Genomic DNA, 24,805 nt, shown 5'->3' with positions numbered 1-24,805 from the left:
ATGCATATCAAAATATTCCATGTAGCTGATGGAGGTTCTAGCCCCACGAGCAAAGCTGTTCCATCACAGCTTCCTCAGGGGTTATAGTATATCAAGAGCGATCAATGATTCATATGTGATTCAATAAGGCACGGCGTCTGCCTACTTTTTCCACACATAGTCATAACAGCAACAAAACAATAACTAACATTCACTGAATGTCTTCTTCAAGTGGACATTGTTTTTTATGCATCCTCTCATTTTTATAGGATGTTACGGGGCTTTGAACTTTAGGTGCTATTTTTAACATTTTCATAAAAACCCAAAATCATGCTTTTGAGGGACACCTGCTCAGGTTTCAAGTACTTTTGAGAGGCCTAAATAAAAGTTAAACCCCATAAGTTACCCCATGATAGAAACTACACCCCTCAATGTACGTAAAACAACTTTTAGGAAGTTTGTTAACCCTTTAATTAGGAAGTTTGTTAACCCTTTAATTGTTTTACAAAGGTTAAATCAATATCGGATGCAATTTTTAAATTAATTTTTTTTTTTGGCTAAATGAATGTGTTTTTTATAAAATGAACACATTGTCAGTGTATAATGTGTCTCTTCCGAAGATCCGAGGCTGTCTCGTTTTAACCCATTCATTACAATGTATGATTTGCACATTTTAATGAATGAGGTGGAAAATCCCCATATACTGCAATACTGTAGTATGGCAGTACATGGTAGGATTAATCAGACAACCCAGGGTTAAAGTACCCTAGGCGGTCTGAAAAATAGTAAAAATAAAAAAAACTGTTTTAAAAAAACCTTTCGGTATCGCCGCGAAAATGGCAGATCTATCAAAATATAATAACCTTTTTTCACTGTATTTAACCCTGGCATTTTTTGCCATTTTGAAAAATAAAAAATTCTATAAAAAGGGATCAAAAGGTTGCATAGTCCTAAAAATGGTAGCACTGAAAACATCATCAAAAGTCGCACAAAATGACTCGACCCACAGCTCCGTACACTGAAACATGAAAAAGTTCTTAGTGCCAGAAGATGGCAAAATAAAAAAAATGTTTTCGTACATGAGGTTTTAGTTTTTGCAAATGTATGAAAGCATTATTAAACCTATACAAATTTGTTATCCCTGTGATTGCACCGACCCAAAGAATAAATTAGACATGTCATTTGGGGCCGCACAGTGAAAGCTGTAAAATCCAAGCCCACAAGAAAACAAGAATTTTTTCCCCTGCTTATAAGTACACGGCAGGGAATATTAAATACCATCACCATGAATTGCAATTTGTTACGCAGAAAACAAGTCGTCACAGAGCTTTTTACGTGTAAAAGTTAAAAAGTTATAGATTTTGAAGATGGGGAGTGAAAAATGGAAATGAAAAAACAAAAAAGGGCCAGATCATTAAGGGGTTCATTAATTCTTTTTCTTACAAAAACTGAAGAAAGTGTTTTAAACTTTTTACATTTTTTAACAGGTCGGCAATGCTTTGATCACGTGTTTGAGCTCTTATTCACATAACACATTGTATTACACTGTGTTATGTAACACACTGAGCGGCATGCAAGAAGACAGGAACCGACTCCCAGAGAAGACCACGTAACCCGAGACTGCCACCCGAGCAGCGGAAGCGCCTGGGAAGAAGGGGGGGTGTGAGTCCGATTCACTTGTGAGCCAGTGCCAGAAGCTTGACGTAATAGTACTGCAAAATAGGGGAACACACCTCCAGCCATGCAGTACTATTACGTCAAATGTCGGGAAGGAAAAGTGCATTTCACCCTGCAAAAAAATAAGCCCTCACTTATCAACAATACAAAAAAAAATTACACATCCTATTGCCTGTATAATGTGACGATGCAAAGCTGATTTGAATGGCCTTCCTATTCTTATATGCCCTTTTATGTGGCTGCACAGTAGTTTACCCCCACATATGGGTTGACAGCATACTCCGGAGAAATTGAATTGAAAGCATACTTTGAAGAGCTTTTCTTCATTTAATCCATGGTGATTAAGTAATTTTTGGCCAAACTGAATGTATTGTCCAGAAGAGATACCTTTACTTCAAAGCATAAGGTTTCTGACGGGAAACCCTGCTGACCATAACCAATTGTCTGATATTTACAAATTACTGCATAAGAATTGGGGAATTTTGAAGAGTGATCCAAGACTACAAATACCCTACGAAGCCAAGGATGATTGCCAGACGCACCTAAGAATCTGCGGAACTTGCTGACAAGAAGTCATTTCCAGCGACCCACTCAGACATTTGGACGTGTTGGGTTCTAACCCATGTGGACATTGCACGGTTTGTCTGTTAACTCTAAGAGGAGGAAGTTTTCAAAATCCAGAAAATCTGAAAAACTACCCCCTCTGGTCCAGAAGCATATCTCCACAATTTATGATGCCGAACAAGACTTTGCAAATGGAAAAAAATTGTCCATAGTGGTGAAACATTTCCATACTCACCAGAGAAGGTTTAATCCAACATTGCTATGTCTGGAAGCCAAATGGATATTTGATCTGGCATCACAGGCACCGCATGGAATTAATGAGGATATGTTATTCTCTGTGTTTTAACAATAAGGTACAGTATGTATTTCGGATATTTCTCTTTTTTTACTTTTTTCACTATTTATGTTGGGTCACTCCTAAGTTTGCATTGCCTGTGGCCCCTTACTCAAATTTTTGTTTATCTTATTTTAATTTTTTCATTTCCACCCCTCCCCCCCATCCTTTTCTTTCTCATTGTATTTATTACTTTTTCGCCCCTTTATCTTATTTGCTCTTTGCCACACTTCCTTTTCGGCTTCCGCCTTTTCTTTATTCATGTTTTTCTTTCTTCTGCTTTTTTTCCTCTTTTTTTTCTATCCACTGTTTGGTTTGTCAGCTCTCACGTTGCATTTCTTTTTTCACATTCACACATTACACATGCTTTTTTCTCCCCCTTTTTTCCTTTTCCCCTCCATTCTGTCTGCTTGGTCTTCTCTTCTTCTTTCCTCTATTTTTCACTCACACCTTTTATTATTAATTTTTACACACGCTATAGCACTTTATACATTCACATATAAATAATACATATTTATATATTCATTTTCTATTTCTTCAGACATGTATTGAAACCTATTTGGTTTGCCTTTTTGTAACCCGCTCATTTTTATGCATTTATTACATTATACAACCTTGTTCAACATATCCGGAATCGTCCATCTGCAGTTTGGCTATTTACGAACACCTTATTATTCATAATGTACTTCATGGCCCCCTTTGACTACCCTTCAGGACATAATCATGAATTTTTTGTAAAAAATGATTTTGCATTATCTAATATGTATGGGTGTCCATGGGCCCATGGGTATGGATGATTATATGAAGTGAAATTTTATGAATTTATTTATTTCACATTTTTTGCACATATAATAACTTTTGGAGGAGTATGGTTCTTATTTATTGATTATTAAATACATATGCGGACATATCTCTTATATGGTATTTGCATATATGTAGATAACATTTTTCTGTATATATATTAATACATCTTTTATGTATTTATTTCATTTTTTCATGTGGTCACAGGATGCTGCAGTTTTTAGTTTTTTCACATTTGCATCATATATTATGGTATTAGGTAATGTCTTTTTCCTATTTAATTACTATTATATATATTTTTTGTGTACATATATTATTTTTTCATTATGCATATTTATTGCTTAAATAGGTTGCTCAGATATCTATCTCGTCTCATATAGCCACAATTATGGTAGATACTGTATACCTCTAATGGGTAATACATATGCATATTGTTAATACTATCAAGTCCACTTGGTCGCTTTAGGTACATGCCAATAGAGGTGTATAGATAGCTCACACAATCACTTTTTGATAGGGAAGTGTAGTCCCCTTTCATAGTCTACATATTCTAAAAATAGGGCGTAGGCAGGAAAATTAAAACTGAATTTCCTAATATGAAAAGGGTTTGGCCCATGAAAGGAAGTTCTCAAATTTGTATCCCCTAGTGAGTTTTGCACAATAAAGATGATTTTTAACGCCTTACTTTACAATTTAGCTCCTATGACCCAGTGATAGTGATTGTAAAATTCAAGAGTGTGGGCGGGGAATCTCTAAGACACTTCCTGGTTCCTCTGTGCTATGAGATGCTCTGTGCTGACAATGTGCTTATATCATTATAGTTCAAGGTTTATCTACACATGTATTTACCTTCTGAACATTCTACTAGCATCTGACACATAGAAAAAGAGAGATGAGAAAAATCTACGATAAAAGATGAAAAGATCCATGAGATGGATATAAAACACAATGACATTGTCAGCTCTGCTAACTCCTAAAACCCCTTTAAGTACAAAGTGGGAGGGGAAGGTGCTTATTTCACACTGTAACAGCCTGGGAATATGTAACACAGAGGGGCTTTGGCAACCACCCCAGTAGCCTTTCAGGCTCATTAGCATAATTTTAAAAGTGTATTTTAGAACACGGATAACAAATATAACAAGATTACCGCAGTCACAGTGCCTTGATGCATTTGTAAGTGTCCCTGGTTTATTCATTTTAGATTTTGAAGGTAGATTTCCTTTAAAGGGAGTTTGCCACCAGAAATGTGATTTTTAGCATAGGCTATTGGAACTTGTCAACAGCTAATGATCACATTTCTGGTGACAGGTTAGCTTTAATTACCACAGGCAAACAGTAGAGCATTTCAAAACATTTATTCAATTTTGAAGGTATAGCAAACAAAATGCTACATAACTTTCTGATTTGGTCGTCTCTTTCTTACCATGGTGAAGATCTTTCTCAATGAGTTTTGTCTGCAGCTGGAAAATTTGCTCCTCAAGTTTGCATATGGAGTGTTTCATCTTTTCACGCCTGGTAATCATGTAACATAAGTTCCTAACCTGTAGACAAAAATTTTGAAAAGTTGCACCCTATTAAATGACAAAGTTCAGGGCGGTTTCTAGGTAATTTGGCCAACAGGCGAACCTCAAAATGTGCTCTTCGCCCCATTAAATAACTGCTGCAGCAACTAATAAAGAGCTTATCTGCTACAGAACCCCTATACAACCACCAGCTTTGGCAAAACCTTATCATACACTTCAGCTGCTTCAGAACATCATAATGCACATGACAGCTGCAGTGGAACACCATAACTCCACACCTGAGCTGCTGGGGTGTTCCCCAAAAAGTCATAATGAACACCTCAGCTACTACAAAACATCATAATACACACCTCAGCTGCTGCAAATCATAATAATACACACCTCAACTGCTATACCCTCTTGTGCTGCGTCTCTGTATAACCTGAAGATAAATTTTGGAACCAATTTAAAAGTATATTGAAATAAGGTGGTTGTCCATGATTTAAAATACAAAAGAAAACTTCTAAAGCCCTATTTCACTTGTCTTGTAGTGCTGACTTGTTGCTTGCGACCAATAAGGCCTGTGAGTTTCAATTTAAAGGACATCTACCATCAGTAGATGTGCCTCAGGGAGCCTCGTATTTTAATTTATGCACTCCCCCACTTGTGCTAGTCCTGCCCCACCACAGTGCATAGAGCAGGTGACAGAACCGCTAATGCAAAGGGGTGAGTACATAAATTGATATACGAGGCTCCCTGAGGCGGTTGGCAGTAAACTGTTAGTAGATGTCCTTTAATAAAGATTTAATGGTGAATAGCTGAACATCACAGGCTGCAGCACCAGATCGTTGAGATACGCATGGGGTTTGATTCCATCTGCCAACAATAATAAAATAATTATTTCATAATTGCTGCATCTCAGAAATGATTTAAAGGAAATCTACCAGTACATTTAACAAAAAACAAATCGCACATAAAGCACCTACAATCCTCTTCATCCCGATCCTGGCGGTGTTTTCTTTATTCTTGACATGCCGGAATCACCTGGAAAAAAGACATAATTAGCAGGTGGGAGCGTGGGGAAAAGATGTCCAGTGCTCCGGGCTGCTAATTATTCATGCCTCTTACATAATGTCATCTCCATCTCCCTTGCTGGGAGAATTCATGCCCCTTATGTGATGTCATCTCCCTCTTCCAGCATTGAGGAGAGAGGTGTGCTAGGTATGAACAATTAGCAGTTCTGAGTGCGGGATATCTTGCCCCTGCTCTCCAGCCTGCTAATTATAAGTCTTTTTTACAGGCGATCTTAGCATGTCAAGATTAACCAGTTCGCGACTGCCCGCCATGTATTCACGGCGGCGGTCGGGTCACGCTGCATGGAGAGGGCTCACGGGCTGAGCCCTCTCCATAGCCGGTAAGTCTTTGCTGCATATTGCAGCAAAGGCTTACCGGTAAAACCCGCGATCGGTGCTAGCACCGATCGCGGGTGTTATCACTGCGATGGCTGCCGGCAAAGCTGCTGGCAGCCTCAAAAAGATAGCGGCGCTTGGGCGCCGCCATCTTACCTGGGTTCACCGCTCCCCGTGACGTCATCGGGGAGCGGCGATCCGTCTCCATGGTAGCCTCGGGTCTTTCGAAGATCCGAGGCTATTTCGTTTTAACCCCTTCATTACAATGTGCTGATAGCACATTGTAATGAATGAGGAGGAAAATCCCCATATACTGCCATACTGTAGTATGGCAGTATATGATAGGATCGATCAGGCAATCTAGGGTTAAAGTACCCTAGGGAGTCTGAAAAATAGTAAAAATAAAAATAAAAAAAAGTTAAAAAAAAAAAATTATAATAAAAAACCCCTAAAATTTCACATAACCCCCTTTCCCTAGAACTGACATAAATATAAATAAACAGTAAAAATCATAAACACATTAGGTATCGACGCGTCCGAAAATGCCCGATCTATCAAAATATGATAACGGTTTTTCAATGCGTTTAACCCTGTAACGGAAAATAGCGCCCAAAGTCGAAAATGGCACTTTTTTGCCATTTTGAAAAGTGTAAAAAAATCTATGAAAAGTGATCAAAAGATCGTACAGTCCTAAAAATGATATAATTGAAAATATTATCAAATTTTGCAAAAAATTACACTACCCACAGCTCCATACACCAAAGTATAAAAAAGTTATTAGCGCCAGAAGTTGGCAAAATCAAAAAAATAATTTTTGTACAGGAGGTTTTAATTTTTGTGAATGTATGAAAACTTTATAAAACCTATACAAATTTGGTATCCCCTTAATCATACCGACCCAAAGAATAAAGTAGACATGTCATTTGGGGCGCTTAGTGAAAGACGTAATATCCAAGCCCACAAGAAAATGGCGCAAATGCGGTTTTTCACCATTTTCACTACATTTGGAATTTTTTTCCTGCTTCCGAGTACACGGCATGGAATATTTAATACCATCACTATGAAGTGCAATTTGTTATGCAGAAAACAAGCCGTCACACAGCTCTTTACATGTAAAAATAAAAAAGTTATAGATTTTTGAAGGTGGGGAGTGAAAAATGGACGTGAAAAAACAGGAAAGGGCCCGGTCCTTAACCGGTTAAAGAAGAACGCTGGAATCGGAATGAAGAGGTGCATAGGCAAGTATGTGTAGTTTATTTTTTGTTAAGCGTGCTGGTAGTTTGCATGTCTAAATCCATATCATCTTTTAACTCTATCATAAAAAAAACATATGCTAAAACATTTGCACAGTAAAGATGAGATGATTGCAACATGTGTCTTTATTCAATCTAGTCTATACTATGTTATCTTGATAAAGTATCTAAAATATTCTGCTGTTAAAAAAGGTTGTAGACACCTGAATACAGTTGAATATAATCAACTTACCCTTTCCAAATCCTGTCTTAGATGTGTAAATAGTTTTAATCTCCTATACAGTACATCTTGCTCTTGCTGAGCTAAATCATCAACTTCATCTCTTTTAGGACTTAACAGTGGCTTGTTAAAGTTTGTCTTTCTCTTAAGTTTCCAGTACTGATAAATAAAGTCAACCATATTTTTATTCACATCAAGATTCTCTGCAACATCCTCTGACTTGACAAGTTCATAGAAATCCTCCTCCAGTTGCTGAAGCTTCTGTTTCCTAATGGTGACCTTTTCAAGATCGTTTTGCAGCTGGGTGGCATCTGAGGCAACAGATGAGGATGGTCTTTGGCTGTACTGACCCTCTGGTTTTGTATGTCCTTTGCTGTGCTCCAGGCAAAAGGACTTGAACTTGACCTCATCATTCTCTGCCAATGTAGTGTGCATCTCTAGGTTGTGATCAAAGGCGCAGGTAACATGAAATGCAGTAACGCAGGATGGCGTGGAACACTAGAAATGAAACACATATATGTTACCCCAAAATTAAAATGTGCCTTATATTGAATTTACTTAAGAGTACATATACATGCAAAATTCTTATTCTGATAAAGTATACATTATTATCTGTAGTGCTTAAACTTGAGGTAAGCTTCAACTATGAGACTCAATCACATTGCAAGCAAGGCTTGTTTGAGAGGCTTGGCTGACAGTAGTGACCATATGCAGATTTCTTCTAAATTACAGGCTATTAGCTAATTGTAATAATAGCAGATTTAGCTAAGTTATATGAAAAGTTAACATGTTATATAGTTACATAGTTCATATGTTTTAAATAGACATGTCCATCAAGTTCAACCAAAGAAGGGAAGGGATTGGATGAGAAAGGGATTTAGAGGAACAGTTCTATATAACATAACCGTCAATGTTATTTAGATGTAAAAAGGCATCTAGACTCTTCTTGAAGCTATGTTCAGTTGTGTTGTTAATGCATGTGTTAACATTCATGTTTTGTTTGCTTTGTTTACATGGTGTTAACAATCTTAACGTGCTGCATTATCATTGTGTTTTGTTAACAGGTAATTAGGAAAATCTAATCTCCTCACACTGAAAAAAAGACTGCCAAAGCATTATTGGGTTGTCCCGCTTCAGCTAACACCATAAATTTAACTGTTTGTACAAAAAGTTTTACAATTTTCCAATATACTTTCTGTATCAATTCATAATGGTGAGTCCACACATCGCAACTGCGATCATTGTGTTTTACTGGAAACACAGATGCGATTGGGCCAAGCCTGCCCTTGCATGTTTGTAAATGAAAAACATCACTTGTGACCCTGACCTAAAAGGGAACCTGTCACCGCTGTTTGCAAAAATTTAATCTTGGGCAGGATCCCATATACAGTAGCAGAAGCTCACCCTTTTTTCAAACTTCTTTTCAACTGCTTCGGAATTACTATTGATAGTACTTTAGGAGCAGTTTCCCAATTTAACCCCTTACCGACATGTGACGTAGTATTACGTCAAATGCCGGTTCCTGGTACATGGAGAGGGCTCACACCAGCAAAGCTGCCATCTTTCTGAGGACCCGAGGTTGCTTCGTTTTAACTCATTCATTACAATGTGCTATCAGCACATTGTAATGTATGAGGAGTAAAATCCCCATATACTGCCATACTGTAGTAGGATCTTACAACCTAGGGTTAATGTACCCTTGGGAGTCTGAAATATAGTAAAAAATATATTTAAAAAAAAGTTTAAAAAAAATATATAATAAAAGAACCTAAAAACTCAAATCACCCCCCTTTCCCTAGAACTGATATAAATAAACAGTAAAAATCATAAACACATTAGGGCGCATCCGAAAATGCCGCATCCAAAAATGCCCAATCTATCAAAATATGATAACGGTTTTTCAGTGCGTTTAACCCCGTAACGGAAAATCGCGCCCAAAGTCGAAAATGACACTTTTTTGCCAGTTTAAAAAAAATAAAAAAGTCCTAAAAATGATAACATTTTAAACTTCATCAAAATCCGCAAAAACGACCCACCTAACCACCCACAGCTCCATACACCAAAGTATAAAAAAGTTATTAGCCCCAGAAGATGGCAAAATCCTGCAAAAAATTTTTGTACAGGAGGTTTTAATTTTTTTAAAGGTAGGAAAACATTATAAAATCTATATAAATTTGTTATCCCCGTAATCCTACCGACCCAAAGAATAAAGTAGACCTGTCATTCGGCGTGTGAAGTGAAAGCCGTAAAACCAAGCCCACAAGAATATGGCACAAATGCATTTTTTTTTACCAATTTCATTGCATTTGGAATTTTTTCCCGCTTACAAGTACACGGCATGGAATATTAAATACCAACATTTTGAAGAGTAATTTGTTATGCAGAAAATAAGCCGTCACACAGCTCTGTACATGGAAAAATAAAAACGCTACAGATTTTTGAAGGTGGGGAGTGAAAAATGAAAACACAAAAACGAAAAAGGGCTAAAGGAAATCTACCATCAAAATTGATGATAAACCAGGGACATTTACTCATAGATCATGATTGTGGAAAGCTTCTTATATTTGTTATCCATCTTTCTTCTAAAAATTATTAAATTATAACTCTTAAATTATGCTAATGATACTGAAGAGCTCCTAGGTGTTGTGTCTGCACTTCCCTCGCTGCTCCCTCGCCACTTAATCCCTCCTGATGTAATCTCACAACAAAGAAAGTTTCAGGGACAAAATGGCGGCACGCGTAGCTAGACTGTGACACAGGCTCCATGCACTGGTATATAGAGATAAATCTTCTCAGATTATTATAATTATTGAGACCATTATTATTATCTTTATTATTATTACTATGGAGACGATTATTAATAATAATAATAATAATCGTCTCCATAATAATACTTAACAGTAATAAAAATAATAATTGTTTTAATAATTACAATAATAATCTCAGAGAAAATCCATCTCAATATACCAGTGCATTAAGTCTGTGTCACAGTGTAACAGTAAAGCTCTTTAGTTACAAAAAATCCACTTCTAGACAGCCACAAAGCCCTTAGCCTAGTGCAGTGGTGGCGAACCTATGGCACGGATGCCAGAGGTGGCACTCTGTGCCTTCTACATGGGCACTCTTGCCATCACCCCAGGGTACAGTTTGCCATACAGGACTCAAGGCCTCTGGCAGTCCCAGGCAGCCCAGAACCCTAGACGGAAGCTACAATGATAATCCAAACTTCTTCTCCTTCTTTCTACTGTATTGGTGTCCTCCAGGTGCCTATACAATTTGAACCTGTGAAAGAGCAGGGAGTTAGAAGTTAATGCTTAAATTGTCACATTGGCACTTTATGAAAAATATGGGGGTTTTGGTTGTAGTTTGGGCACTCGGTGTCTAAAAGGTTTGCCATCACTGGCCTAGTGGATAGAGGCTCTGTGTCTCAAAGGCAGGTGGAGTGTGGAGGCTCTATATATGGACGGAAGGGGAAGCCTCCCTGATAACGTGGTCCCTGCTCTGCCGCTAACCCGACACATCTCTAAAAAGCATTCCCTGGCCGATGTCTGCTCTGGGGAAGCCTTGGAGATGTAGACATCATATATGGACAGATGGTGATATCTCACTGATGACGTGGTCCCTGCTCTGCTCTAACCCAACAGATCTCTCAAAAGGATTCCCTGCCCGATGTCTGTATAAGACATTCAGTACCGCAAGTTCTGGCTTTGAAAGCATGTACTAGGCGGGACACAGAGCCGGGATAACCCCAGCCATTCCCTGGAGGGAATTTCCCAGCAGCCCGTGACGGCGGGAAAGAGGTGTTCTTTGCATCCCAAAACAGCCTGTGAATCTGCAGCATGGAGCGACTTAAAGGGAGTCCTTAAAGGGGTTCTCCGGTCACTATATGTACATTTTTTTTTAACTGACCAGTTCTTTTGCATTTATTATAGCCACACACCCTTACCTCACCACCCTGGGCTATATACTTTCTTATCCTTCACTTGTCACTTCACAACTCACTGCTGCAGCTGCATCACTCCAAGATGGCTGCCCCATTATGCTAAAAGATCATTTCCCACAATCCCCCTGGTCAGCATAGTTTCTTCATACAGAGGAATGTGCAGCCACACCCCCACAGCAGGGAACAAGGAGCTAACTGCACATGCCCAACTGGAGTGCAGAGAAAGTATACAGGTCGTTTATTTGGAAACTGTAATTGTAGCAGGAGCTGGCAGTGCTCAGAAATTACTTTGATTTCATGAAAGGGGGATAGATTTAATGACACTGAATTAGTGAAATGATAAGTGTGGGGAGAGGTCAATCTAGAGAGGTCAATATAGTGAGGTCAATCTTTGTCACCCGAGAACCCCTTAAGGTTTCTTAGCATCATTTTAAAATTTGCATTAAAAGAAAGGAGGCCATGTATACCAAATATAAGAAAATTACCACAGTCACAATGCCTGGATGTATGAGCAAATGTCCCTGGTTTATCATGCTTGATTTTTATGGTAGATTTCAGTTCAGTCGATTTGGGCGATTTATCTTAGGTTACTTGCCCACTGGGGTTTTTCTCATGTAAATCCAATGCGTTATTGGAGAGCAGCATGTCTCCGCTGCAATGTGTCATAGAGCATACTGTATATGCAGAAAGAGAAAATCTTATGATTGTTTATATTAAATAAAATGGAGACAGCCGGGGCCCAGAATACCGGAGTGGCTGGTGATTGCAGCCTAGGGCACGGTGACATCACGGTGTTTGGTATCATAGTATCATCATAGTTTATACGATTGAAAAAAGACACATGTCCATCAAATTCAACCAAGGAAGGAAGGGAATGGATGAGGAAGAGATTTATGGGAAACAATTTTATATAACATAACCATGAATTTTATTTTGGTGTAAAAAGGTATTTAGACCCTTGTTAAAGCTCTCTGCTGTCCCTGCTGTAATCAGCACCTGAGGCAGACTATTGCACAGATTGACAGTTCTCATAGTAAAAAAGCCCTGTTGCCTCTGGTGATTAACTCCTTAATGACTGCCTTAATAACTCCTTAATGACTGGCTTTTTACAGCGGTCATTAAGGGTACTTCTTCTGACGCAACGCCTTTCTACGGCGGCGTGTCAGAAGAAGATTTTGGGACATCGGCGTGTAAGCGTGTCCCATGTGGATCGGACCCCCCTGGTCTGCTTACCGGGGGATCCGATCCCTACTGCCGCTGCCCCATGGTCCGACGAGTGCTCCGAGGCTCCTGGCTCCTCTTCTCGCCGGATTCTGCCTTCCTTCTACGTTGAACCCTCTCCAGCTCCAGGGCATGCTTTTTATGGATCGAAGCCCAGAACTGGACAGCATAATCCAGGCGAGGCCGAACCAATGCCTTGTACAGTGGTAATATAACATCCCTATCCCAAGAGTCCATACCACTTTTGATACATGACAAGATCTTGCTGGCTTTAGAAGCAGCTGATTGACATTGCATGCTGTTATTTATTTATGATCTACTAGTACCCCCAGGTCCTCCTCAACAAGGGACTCTCCCTGATTTACTCACCCAAGGACATATGTTGCCTGTGGATTATTAGCCCCCAGATGCATAACCTTACATTTATCCACATTAAAGGGAACCTACCACCACAAATCTACCTGTAAAGGTAGATCTGGTGGTAGGTGGATCAATAGGACGTGAGGATAGCCCTTTTAAGGGCTAATTCTAACGTCCCGCACTTTTTGATAACTTCTATTAGCTTTATATGCAAATTTTGGGGCGTGGAGTAGCCGCAGCTGAGGCTACACGGCACGGCTACTCCACGCCCCAGTAGCCACTTTGTTCCTCCTACCCCAAATTTCCGGCGCACAGCTCCTCGTAGCTGCGCGCCCTCGTCCGGCGAACCTGCCGTCTGCACATGCGCAGAACAGCAGGCCCGCGCCTGTGTGACCAGTGCTCCGAAGCCAGAGCTGCACAGGTGTGGGCCCACTGTTCTCCATATGCGCAGACGGCGGGTTTGTCTGGCGAGGGAGGGCAGCTCCTAGTAAAATTTGGGGTAGGAGGGACAAAGTGGCTACTGGGGCGTGGAGTAGCCGCGCCGTGTAGCCTCAGCTGCGGCTACTCCCCGCCCAGTAGCCGCATAACAAAATTTGCATATAAAGCTAATAGAAGTTATCAGAGCGGGGATGTGAGGATTAGCCCTTAAAAGGGCTATCCTCACGTCCTATTGATCCACCTACCATGCGATCTACCTTTATAGGTAGATTTGTGGTGGTAGGTTCCCCTTAAACCTCATTTACCAAGTGGATGACCAAACACTCAGTTTGTCCAAGTCACCTTGCAGCCTATGAACATCCTCCACAGATTGTATTAAATATTAAATAGTAGTGGGCCAAGCACAGAACCCTGGGAAGTCGCACTTATAACTGGTGACCATTCCTAGTAGTCACATAATCCAGTATATAGTCTTTTACTAACCCTTTCTATATTTTCCCCTACAATGGAAGTTAAGCTTACAGGCCTGTAATTGCCTGGCAAAGTTCTAGAGCCTTTTGTAAATAATGGCACAACATTTGACTTGCGCCAGTCACTTGGCACCACACCAGACATTACGGAATCCCTGAAGATTTTATACAGTGGAACAGCAATAACAGAACTGAAATAAGAACTCTGGGGTGTAACCCATCTGGTCCAGGAACCTTGTACACATTGATTTTATTGAGCTTAGATTGGATCATGTCTACATTCAGCCAGTCTAGTATATTACAGTATGCATGGCACCACCCACGTCAGAAGTTCTTTCTTCTATTGTATAAATGGAGCTAAAAAAGCCATTTAGTATCCCCCACCTTCTCTTGGTCTCCAGTCTCCAATGCCCCATTTTCAGAACAAATGGGTCCAACCTGCTCTGACCCATTTTTTTTGCATTGATATACTTGAAAAACTTCTGGGGATATGTTTTGCTATCTTTAGCCACCTGTTTTTCATTTTGTATTTTGGCAGAATTTATTTCCTTCTTACAGATTTTGGAGAGTGTTTTGTAATTATCAAAAGCATCAGGTGACCCGTCAGATTTATATTTTTTGAATGCCCTCTTTTTATCGTTAATTGCCCTTTTTAACTGTAGCTTTAAGCCATGTATAATGACCCAGGATAGATTTGAATTCCTCCCATTTAACATTAGTATCATTATGTGACAGTATCTGATCCCAGTCTATATCCTGTAGTGCAACCCTGAATTTCTGGAAGTTAGCCTTCTTAAAATTCAATGTTTTCGATTTTCCCACCTGTTTTTGCTTTTTACAGTTTAAGAGGAAAATAATTATGTTATTCTCAGAACTCGTAAATTGTTCTGATGGGATCAGGTTTCAGGTTTCTTGTTAGAAAACCACACCCAGAACTGTCTGTGATTGACAGCTCCATTTCTGAACTTCGCAAAGCTGGGTGTGTCTTTGAACTCGTTTTGTATGCAGCTGCGGTTTGAGTGATGTACGGCTGAGCCATTCGGTGCTGCAGGTAGTGTCCATTACTCCCTTATATTCTGCCCAGCCCTTCATTGGCTGCTGGTTATTCAGTCTAATCTGTGTATCTAGTACTCTTGCCATTGTGTTTCTTGCAATTCTGTGTATTGACTTCTGCTTTGCTTACCGACCATTCTATTGCTATTCGATTCTGTACATTTGCCGCCATCTTGGTTTTGACCCAGTTCGGCTTGTCTGTCTGTATCTTTTGTTTGTCCCTCAGTATCGTTTATCTCCTAGTGTGACCCCACTTTCCTGTCTCAGTCTTGTGTCGGTTTCTGTGTACCAATGTGAACACTGACCTATACCTGTATTCCACTCCACCATCCAGCAGCTGCCAGATGAAATAAGTCTTCCCTGTCATCTTGTAGGGTCGCTCAGGGACCGTCAGTTAGGCTCCTGATAGTGGGTTTGCCCTTGCCAGGGAGGTTTATCTGCTTTAGGCAGGGCTTTAGCCTGCTGGGAAGTCGCAGCGTGAGTTTGCCACCACTTACCTAGTCTGACAGCTAGCATCAAGCCTGGTTGTGGTTGCACGGTTGCTGGACAGGTACTGACAGTTATGATCGCAGTTTTCAAGGGTTTCCCGGACACAGACATTTTGGACAATCTCTACATTGTTAGAAATCACAAGGTCCAACAATGCATCACCTCCTGTGGGATCTTCTACAAGCTGAACCATAAAATTATTTTGCAGAAAGTTGATAAAATGTCTCCCCTTCACAGATGAAGAAGAGCCCTGACCCCAATTTATATTTGGAATGTTAAAGGCTCCATCTGTTTATATAGGTGACCCTCTATTTCCTCAGAGATGTTAGGGGGTCTATAAATTACACCAAAAATAATTTTCTCTCTTGGCTTTGAATTCAACCCACAAAGTTTCAGCCTCCTCACACTCTTCTGAGACCACTGTCTCATTCACAATCGCTTTTAAAGAGAACCCGTCATGCAAAATAACCCCCCTAAACTAAATATATTTTCATAAACTGCCATTAGAGAGCATTGCCTCTATCCCTTCATTGTCCCTCTACATGCCTGTAAACCTAAGCAATGAGGTCCTAAAGCTGTATGCAAATGACCTGTGAAATGTCCAATGAAGCATTAGCATATTCAAGCTGTCCAGCTTATTCATGAGTGGGAGGTACAGCCACACCCCCAGTGCATGACTGACAGCCTGTATAATGATGTGAGGCTATATAATGATGTGCTTCCTGGTGCTTGTGGCCACACCCCCTGCAGCCTGTGTGTGCATGTGTGTGTATAGGAGAGATACAGCAGCTCCAGGCAGCCATGTTACAGCAGAACATGTCAGATTCATGTGTAGCTGATGTCTGTGCCTCTCTCCTGTATATTAGGAGGATGCAGCATGTCAGCAGATGCAGCACACACACTAGCCATGCTTTACTATACATTACACACAGACATGAGCAGGGGGAGGAGAGGAAAGGGGGAACAGGGGTGACATCAATGACCATGTGACCAGCCTCATTTACATGATAAAAAATAGATGATTTTACAATGAATAATGTATGAAATAACTATATAAAGGCTGGGATGGGATCCTTGTGAGCTGCTCCAACAGGTAGTAGTGACAGGACTAGTGACACAGACCTGATGACAGGTGTCCTTTAAGTCTCTTCTGACATAAAACCCCTCCCCTCCAATTTGCCATGCGAAAGAGTGTAAAACCTTGAATATTAACACCCCAATCATGTGCAGCATTGAGCCATGTCTCCGCTACACCAACTAGATTTAACTGTTCCTCTAATACCAGAGCCTCAAGCTCACCCATTTCGCCTTGTGGATCTCCTTATCCACTGCCTTAGTCCACATAGCCACCCACCAAAATAACCTGCTGTCCTACAGCCTGGCAGGTCTCCAGAAGGCGGTGTGAGCCAGAAATATGGAGGGAGAGGCTGAAGTACGAGTCTCTCCCTGGGGGGTACCCCTGAGTGTTTGTAAGATAAGTCCCTGGGTAATGGATGGGGAAGTCCATGGTGGTAGACAGCCGTATCCAGGGATCAGACGGAGGCAACGTTGTGCAAATCAACTCACGATTCTTTCTTGAACAACAGGTAGCAGGCAATGGGCCTGAAAGGTCAAACAGATTCGGATTCTGGTACTGAAGTGGTCGCTGAGAGTGGTCCACAGGAATAATGCACCAGCCTGTTTTCAAAAGAGAGCTCTTTTCATAGAGCTATTTAAGCCTTTAATGTTGATAGTGGTTAAATTGAAAAAAAATTTCAATAGAAAAGAGTGGATGCTAACTATATGTGTACAGGTATTTTTGAGACAAAAATATTACAATTGTCGCCATAACAAAAAATAAACCTTTAGCATTGAACGTGTTGATTTTGGTTAAAGTAACACAGAACTTAAACATGTTGTGTGTCAATGCGGCCTGTATTGTCACAAAAAGGGAGTATAAATTCGGGGATGTGGATATCCGACTGTCTGGTTCTTTTTTTTGAACCCACCAAGCTTCAAATTGACTTGGCGTTTGTGAGGGGGAAAAATCAAGTGGAGGTTCGGAGACTTCTTGGCTCTGCAAACTCTTATTTGCTACAATGTTACTTATAAGAAAATTTAGGAGTGTTGTGGGATCCTGAATGAGGAAAAAAAAATTACATAACAGTGTATAGTGTGCACAATGTGACATTATAAATCTGTTCTGAATGGTGCTCCTTTCATTTTATGCCCTGTCATCTGCCCATAAACCAGTTTACTCAGCATACTCGGGAGAAATAGGGAATCAAACTTTGCAGAGCTATTTGGTCAATAAGCCAGGCATTTCGTCGGCAATTTTGTCGCGTTATTGGCTAGAGCAATTTTGTACAAATAAAACCATTTTCTAAGACACTTGCCCCATTTTTAGTTTGTAGACATAGGCGTCTTCATGCAATTTTGATTCAAAGAATAACATTTTTATAGAAAATACATAAAATTTTACTTTGGTGCTGCAAACAGAAAATATTTATTTTCACATCTCCAAAATGTAATAGGAAAACATGTGTAAGAGTTCACCAATACCTCATAGTCATATGTTCACATGAAAAACCATCATAATATCACTAAAACTGAATAACTAAATATCTGCTTTTCAGCTAGAAATTTTAAGACCGTCACAACCTGCAAAATATAGCAATATAACAGATTAAAAAACAAAGGAACCCCTAAAACCCATATAATTTTTGAAAGCAGACAACCAGGCGATTGCATTTGCCTTGATTACCAGCTTTCAGCCTTTACCATTCTCATGTAACTCTGTGACAAACACAAATTATTAAACCAAAAATGCATTGAAATCATAAGTTTTTACATAAAACTCAAAGCAAAGGTTTGCACACAAATTGGCATTTAAAAATAACACAAAGTGAGCAGATTTATATATAACAGAATACACAACATAAACAAGAATATAATCTACCAAAAATACTAAAACAAAAACCATGCCAAATCCATGCAATCCACAAATGTACATATCTCTCCGTACACCTAACCCACTGAGAAATTGCACAGACTCTATAGTCTTTAAATCAGAAAAAAACAAAATGTTTAATAATCTTTCACAGTGGCATTATATACTTGTGTATAAGCCGAGTTTTTCAGCGCAAAAAATGTGCTGAAAAACCTCACCTCGGCTTACACACAAGCCAATAAAAAAAAAATAAACTTACGTACTCTGAAGCCCACCAATGCTCGGCGCGGCTCCCGGCGGCTCCTCTTCTGTCTTCTCTATGCTGCATTAGTAGGCAGAGACACACACTATAATGCGAATGTGTCACCGCTGATGACGTCATATTGTTCGCCGGTCGGCGGATTACATGAACGCGTCTCTGCCGGCTGTTACAGCAAAGAGAAGAAGTGGAGCCACGCCGAGGATCAGGAGCTGCCCCAAGCATCGGAGTATGTAAGTTTATTTTTTTTATGTGCTTGGCAAACTGTGGGCTGGCTGGCGGTATACTACATGGGGCTGGCTGCACGGGAGGACCAGCCCATGACAAACCTCCACCAACGTACACTCCGCAGGGTCCACTGCCTCCACCGGTCCCGGCAGCATCGCGGCCGGGAGGCTGTCGCCGGGTCCACCCAGATCCCGCACAGCAGCTCCAGACAAAGTGGGGAAAAAAACATTTACAGTTTACAAAGGTTTATTCCAATCATAGCATCATAGTATATACGGTTGAAAAAAGACACATGTCCATCAAGTTCAACCAAGGAAGGGAAGGGATTGGATGAGGAAGGGATTTAGGGGAAACAATTCTATATAACATAACCTTCAATGTTATTTGGGTGTAAAAAGGCATCTGGGCCCTTCTTGAAGCTCTCTGCTGTCCCTGCTGTGAACAGCGCCTGAGGCACAAATTGACAGTTCTCATAGTAAAAAAGCCCTGTCACCTCTGGTGATTAAACCTCAATTTCTCCAGACGGAGGCAGTGCCCCTCTTCTTTTGATTTGATTTAATTGAAAAAACTTACCTCCATACCTCTTATCATTTTTGTGGCTCTACATTGAACCCTCTCCTGCTCCAGAGCATCATTTTTAGGGACCGGTGCACAGAAATGGACAGCATATTCCAGGTGAGGCCGAACCAATGCCGTGTACAGAGGCATTATTACATCTCTATCCCGAGTGTCCATGCCACTTTTGATACATGACAAGATCTTGCTGCTTTAGAAGCAGCTGATTGACATTGCATGCTGTTATTCAATTTATGATCTACTAGTACCCCAGGTCCTTCTCAACAAGGGACTCTCCCAGATACATAGGACATAAGACCATGCAGCCTATGAACATTCTCCATAGACTGTACAGGCGGTCCCCTACTAAAGAACACCCGACTTACAGACAACATCTAGTTACAAACGGACCTCTGGTAATTTACTTTTATTTAGTCCCAGGCTACAATAACAGTTATCAAAGGTGTCTGCAATTAACCTTTATGGTTAGTCCTGTTTCTTTGACAATTGGACTTTTAAAGTGTTGGGTTGTCATCAGAGACCAAAAAAAATGTGTCTGGGGTTACAATTATAAAATATATAGTTCCGACTTACATACAAATTCAACTTAAGAACATACCTACAGAACCTATCTTGTACGTAACCCGGGGAATACCTGTATTACACTACACAGCTTGGTGTAATCTGCAAAAATAGACACAGTGCTATTAATTCCTCCCTCTAGATCATTAATAAATATATTAAATAGTAGTGGGCCAAGCACAGAACTCTGGGGTACACCACTCATAACTGGTGACCATTCCAAGTAGGAATCATTGACCACAACTCTCTGGATACGATCCTTCAGCCAGTTTTCAATCCAATTGCAAAAGATTCCTGCTAAAACAATAGACCTTATTTTACACATCAGGCATCTATGAGGGACAGTGTCAAATGCCTTTGCAAAGTCCAAGAGCAATTGATAAACATGATAAATGTTGGCTTCTTTTCCTCTCTTTTCATTGTGTCTAATTCAGTGGGATAAGTTAATTATAAAGTTTGTTAGAAAAAGTGGTGTACTATATACTTTCCCACTGTTTATTCCCCAAACTTTGGAACCGATTAAAATAACGTGACACCATTCATTAAGGGAATATAAGCCAGGCTAGCAGAATCTCACGCTAAGCCATGATAAAGATATTTTATTGAAAAGTGTAGGCTTGGCCTGCAGACCTTTGCACATCTCTTCCATGTTATTGTTCTATTTTGTATACTGTACTTGATTTTTTCAATAAACATCGCATTTTTATCGGATTGTTGCATCAGAGGTTGGATCAAATTGTGTTTTTGGAATGAATAAAGATTTCCTAACGCACCATCAGATATAAAAATCAAATTTCACAATAAAAAAGGGAAAATCACCACAAAATACTACATATTGAGTATCACCACGTCGGTAACAACCTGTACAATAAATTAAAATTGGTTCTGAACGCCGTAAAAAAAAAAAAAAAACCCACAAAAAACGATATTTTCACATACAACCGCATAAGAAAAAAAACGATAAAAATTTATCAAAAATCAACATTTACTCCAACATGATACCAATAAAAAGTAGTGTTTGTCCTGCAAAATAATAAACCCTAAACACCAAAAAAGCTATATAAATGAGATATCGCCGTAATCATGGTGACTTACTGAATAAAGATAACACATCTTTATGGTATTCTTGTACGGCACACAAAAAAAAAAGCTAAAAACTCAAAACCAGAATCAATGATTTTCTTTTACTCATCAAGAAAGAGTTACCGTAATAAAATCTCATCAAATAGCTGTTGAAAACCCCTAAATGATGTATTGGAAAAGTGGCTCTTATACTTAAAAAAATAAGCCCTCATATGTCCACATTACAAAAAATATAAACATATAAAAATATGACAATGCAAATCCACTCTGGATGGTGCTCCTTCCCATCTATGTCCTATCGTGTGCCCATATAGCAGTTTACCAACAAATCAGCATATCAGCATACTCAGGAGAAACTGGGTATCAAACTCTGTGGAGTTTTTTTCGTCATTTAATTCTTTGTGAATTTTACATTTTTGAGCAAAAATGAATATACAGTTTTATCCAAAAAATGACAAATTTTAAAATTCCACCTCCATTATGTTTTAACCCCTGTTAAATACCAAAAAGGTTAACTAACTTCTTAACCCCTTAACGCTCTGCGCCGTAGCTCTACGGCGCAGAGGTATAAGGAGTGTATGAAGAGGACTCACGGGCTGAGTCCTCTTCACACAAAGGTGGGGGTTTTTGCATTTTGCAGAAAACCCCCACCGCTAATAACCGCGGTCGGTGCTTGCACCGATCGCGGCTATTAACCCTCTCAGTGCCAGTGGCTCATTGTAATGAATGACCTGCAAAAATGCCATATATTGCAATACAGAAGTATTGCAGTATATGGTAGGAGCGATCTGACCATCTAGGGTTAATGTACCCTAGATGGTCTAAGAAATAGTGGGAAAAAAAAGAAAAAAAAAATTTTAAAAATTAAAAAAATTAATAAAAAATTAAAAATTCAAATCACCCCCCTTTCCCTAGAACTGATATACAACATAATAAACAGTAAAAATCACAAACATATTAGGTATCGCCGCGTCCCAAAATGCCCGATCTATCAAAATATAAAAACGGTTACGGCCGGCGGTGACCTCCGAGACGGGAAATGGCGCCCAAATGTCCGAAATGCGACTTTTACACCTTTTTACATCACATAAAAAATTAAATAAAAAATGATCAAAATATCGCACAGACCTCGAAATGGTAGCAATGAAAACGTTGGCTCATTTCGCAAAAAAATGACGCCTCACACAGCTCCGTGCGCCAAAGTATGAAAAAGTTATTAGCTTCATAAAATGACAAAAATTGTTTTTTCTTTTTTGTACACATTCGTTTAATTTTTGAAAATGTATTAAAACACAATAAAACCTATATAAATTTGGTATCACCGCGATCGCACCGAACCAAAGAATAAAGTAGGCGTGTTATTTGGAGCGAAGAGTGAAAGTCGTAAAAACTGAGCCCACAAGAACGTGATGTGCGTTTTTTTTTTCAATTTTTCCACATTTGGAATTTTTTTTGAGTTTCGCAGTACACGGCATGTTAAAATAAATAACATTACGGGAAAGTAAAATTTGTTACGCACAAAATAAGCCTTCACACAGGTCTGTACACGTAAAAATGAAAAAGTTATGGATTTTTGAAGTTGGAGAGCGAGAAATGAGCGGAAAAACCCTGCGTCCTTAAGGGGTTAAATTTGGTTTTGCATACATTGAAAAGAGTAGTTTCTATATTAGGACCATTTAGGACAATTGTAAAATTAGAGGATGCATAAAAAACCATGCCAACATTAAGCAGACATTTGGGAAATGTTAGTTATGAAGATATTTGGGTGCTATGAATATCTGCCGGAAAGGCAAAAAAATTTTGAACTTTGAAAATTTTTCATAATTTTCGCAAAATTTTTCTGAATTATACACAAATGATATCATCCAAATTTTTATTTCAACTTATTTGAAGTACAATGTGTGACAAGAAATCTCAAAATTGCCTGCATATTTCAAAGCATTTGAATGTTTTTACCATTTCTAGTGCCGTGGTACTTAAGGGGTTAAAGGAGACGTGAAAATCCTTGCCAACCCAGTAAAATATCAGACTGGGTTCATGCCTGGAAAGGGGATGGATATAAATATTTAGAAGTTGTATCTAAATATTGCAGCTGCGGGTCATGACAGACATCATTTTTGTTCACGGTTTGTTATATCCCTGGACACTTCTAAAGCCTTTGATTCGGCTGAGTAGGAGTACCTATGGCTTCCCCTTGCTCGGCTGAATATTGGACCTTGCTTTGAGGCTTGGATTCATCTGCTTTATGTTCTCCCTCATGTGAGGGTGCGAACAAACCTAAATATCTCAGAATCCTTTCCCTCAGAAAGAGGGACTCGGCAGGGGTGGACCTTGTCCCCCCTTTTTCGATTTGGCCATTGAACAACTTGTGTTAGCAATTCGGATGTCCCCCCTGATTAACGGCATTGATAGGGGCTCCAACTCTGAATAAGTGTCCTTATACGCTGATGGTACCCTAGTGTACAATGCTGATGACTGCCCCTCCCTATCTTCTCTTTTAGAACTGGGTTAGGGTTAATTGGACTAAATCTGTATTGTTCCCCTTGTTGCCGGGTTATGTCTCGGATATAGCTCTCTCTGTTCCACACTTGGTAGTATCTCAATTCAGATATTTGGGGGTTCAGGTCTCACTTAATCCTCAAGCTTTGAATTTAGATCTGCTGATCGGCAAAACTGAAACACCACTTAGTTGAGGCAGCCCTTGCCTTTGTGCCTCTATGGTAGGATTACTTTATTCTTATACTCTTTTGAACTCTTTCTTGGTTTTGAATAATGACACAAAATCGTAAAAATATATGGAGAAATTATTGTTTTGATTGTTCTGGTTTCAAAGTACAGGAAAAACTGTAATGCTGACATATTCAATCCATCTACATGTAATAATTTTGACAACTAATCAAGTGTCTTGCTAGTTCATATAACGTAATAAATTATTTGCTATAAATTACATACCTGGATACAAGTACCGGTGCATTCTTTACACAGGCTACATGACAAAGCCCATCGGCTTGGTGGAATAAGTGAAATCTTAGTAATAGGTTCCATCTTTTCTGGACAGCCAATGCTGACCTGCAAAGACGAAAAGATAATGTTATTCGGAAATAGTCACACTATAATCTCAGGCCAGGTCTGGCACCACTACCAGGTGCCAGGAACATAGCTCCAGTGGGGTAGGGCCCACTCTGCTACTTGACATATTCTCCAGTCCAATATAACATGGCAGAAGAGAAATGAGAAATTTATTTGGCGATGAGAAGGAATTTCAGTATTTTGTTGTGCCACTTAACAGTGACACAACAAAATACTGAAATTCCTTCTCATCGCTAAACTTGTCGTCTAGAAACTTGTTTTGTAGTGTCATTGAGACTGATACCCCGGTAAAAAGAAAATACACTCAACAAACCAGCTATTTCTAGCAGTAGTAACTGCAACCAGTCAACATGAAGTGGTTGTCCA

At 39.6% G+C, this 24,805-nt stretch overlaps 1 protein-coding gene across 5 annotated transcripts in view; it reads right to left on the bottom strand.

Annotated features, from left to right (window-relative positions):
- The window catches only part of JADE2 (jade family PHD finger 2), a 203,656-nt gene that overhangs the window by 37,074 nt on the left and 141,777 nt on the right, over positions 1-24,805 (bottom strand). For 4 of the 5 annotated variants that reach the window (XM_072145848.1, XM_072145851.1, XM_072145849.1 and 1 more), the window contains 4 exons: positions 24,302-24,418; positions 19,245-19,331; positions 7,752-8,237; positions 4,779-4,896 (listed from right to left, as the gene is read on the bottom strand). In XM_072145848.1, the coding sequence (XP_072001949.1) occupies positions 4,779-4,896; positions 7,752-8,237; positions 19,245-19,331; positions 24,302-24,418 (808 nt within the window). The remainder of the gene's footprint in view (positions 1-4,778; positions 4,897-7,751; positions 8,238-19,244; positions 19,332-24,301; positions 24,419-24,805) is intronic. The other variant, XM_072145850.1, reaches the window with a different exon arrangement.

This window comes from Engystomops pustulosus, chromosome 4 (assembly GCF_040894005.1).
Source record: "Engystomops pustulosus chromosome 4, aEngPut4.maternal, whole genome shotgun sequence".
Taxonomy (NCBI): Eukaryota; Metazoa; Chordata; class Amphibia; order Anura; family Leptodactylidae; genus Engystomops; species Engystomops pustulosus.
This window is presented reverse-complemented; position numbering and strand designations above follow the sequence as displayed.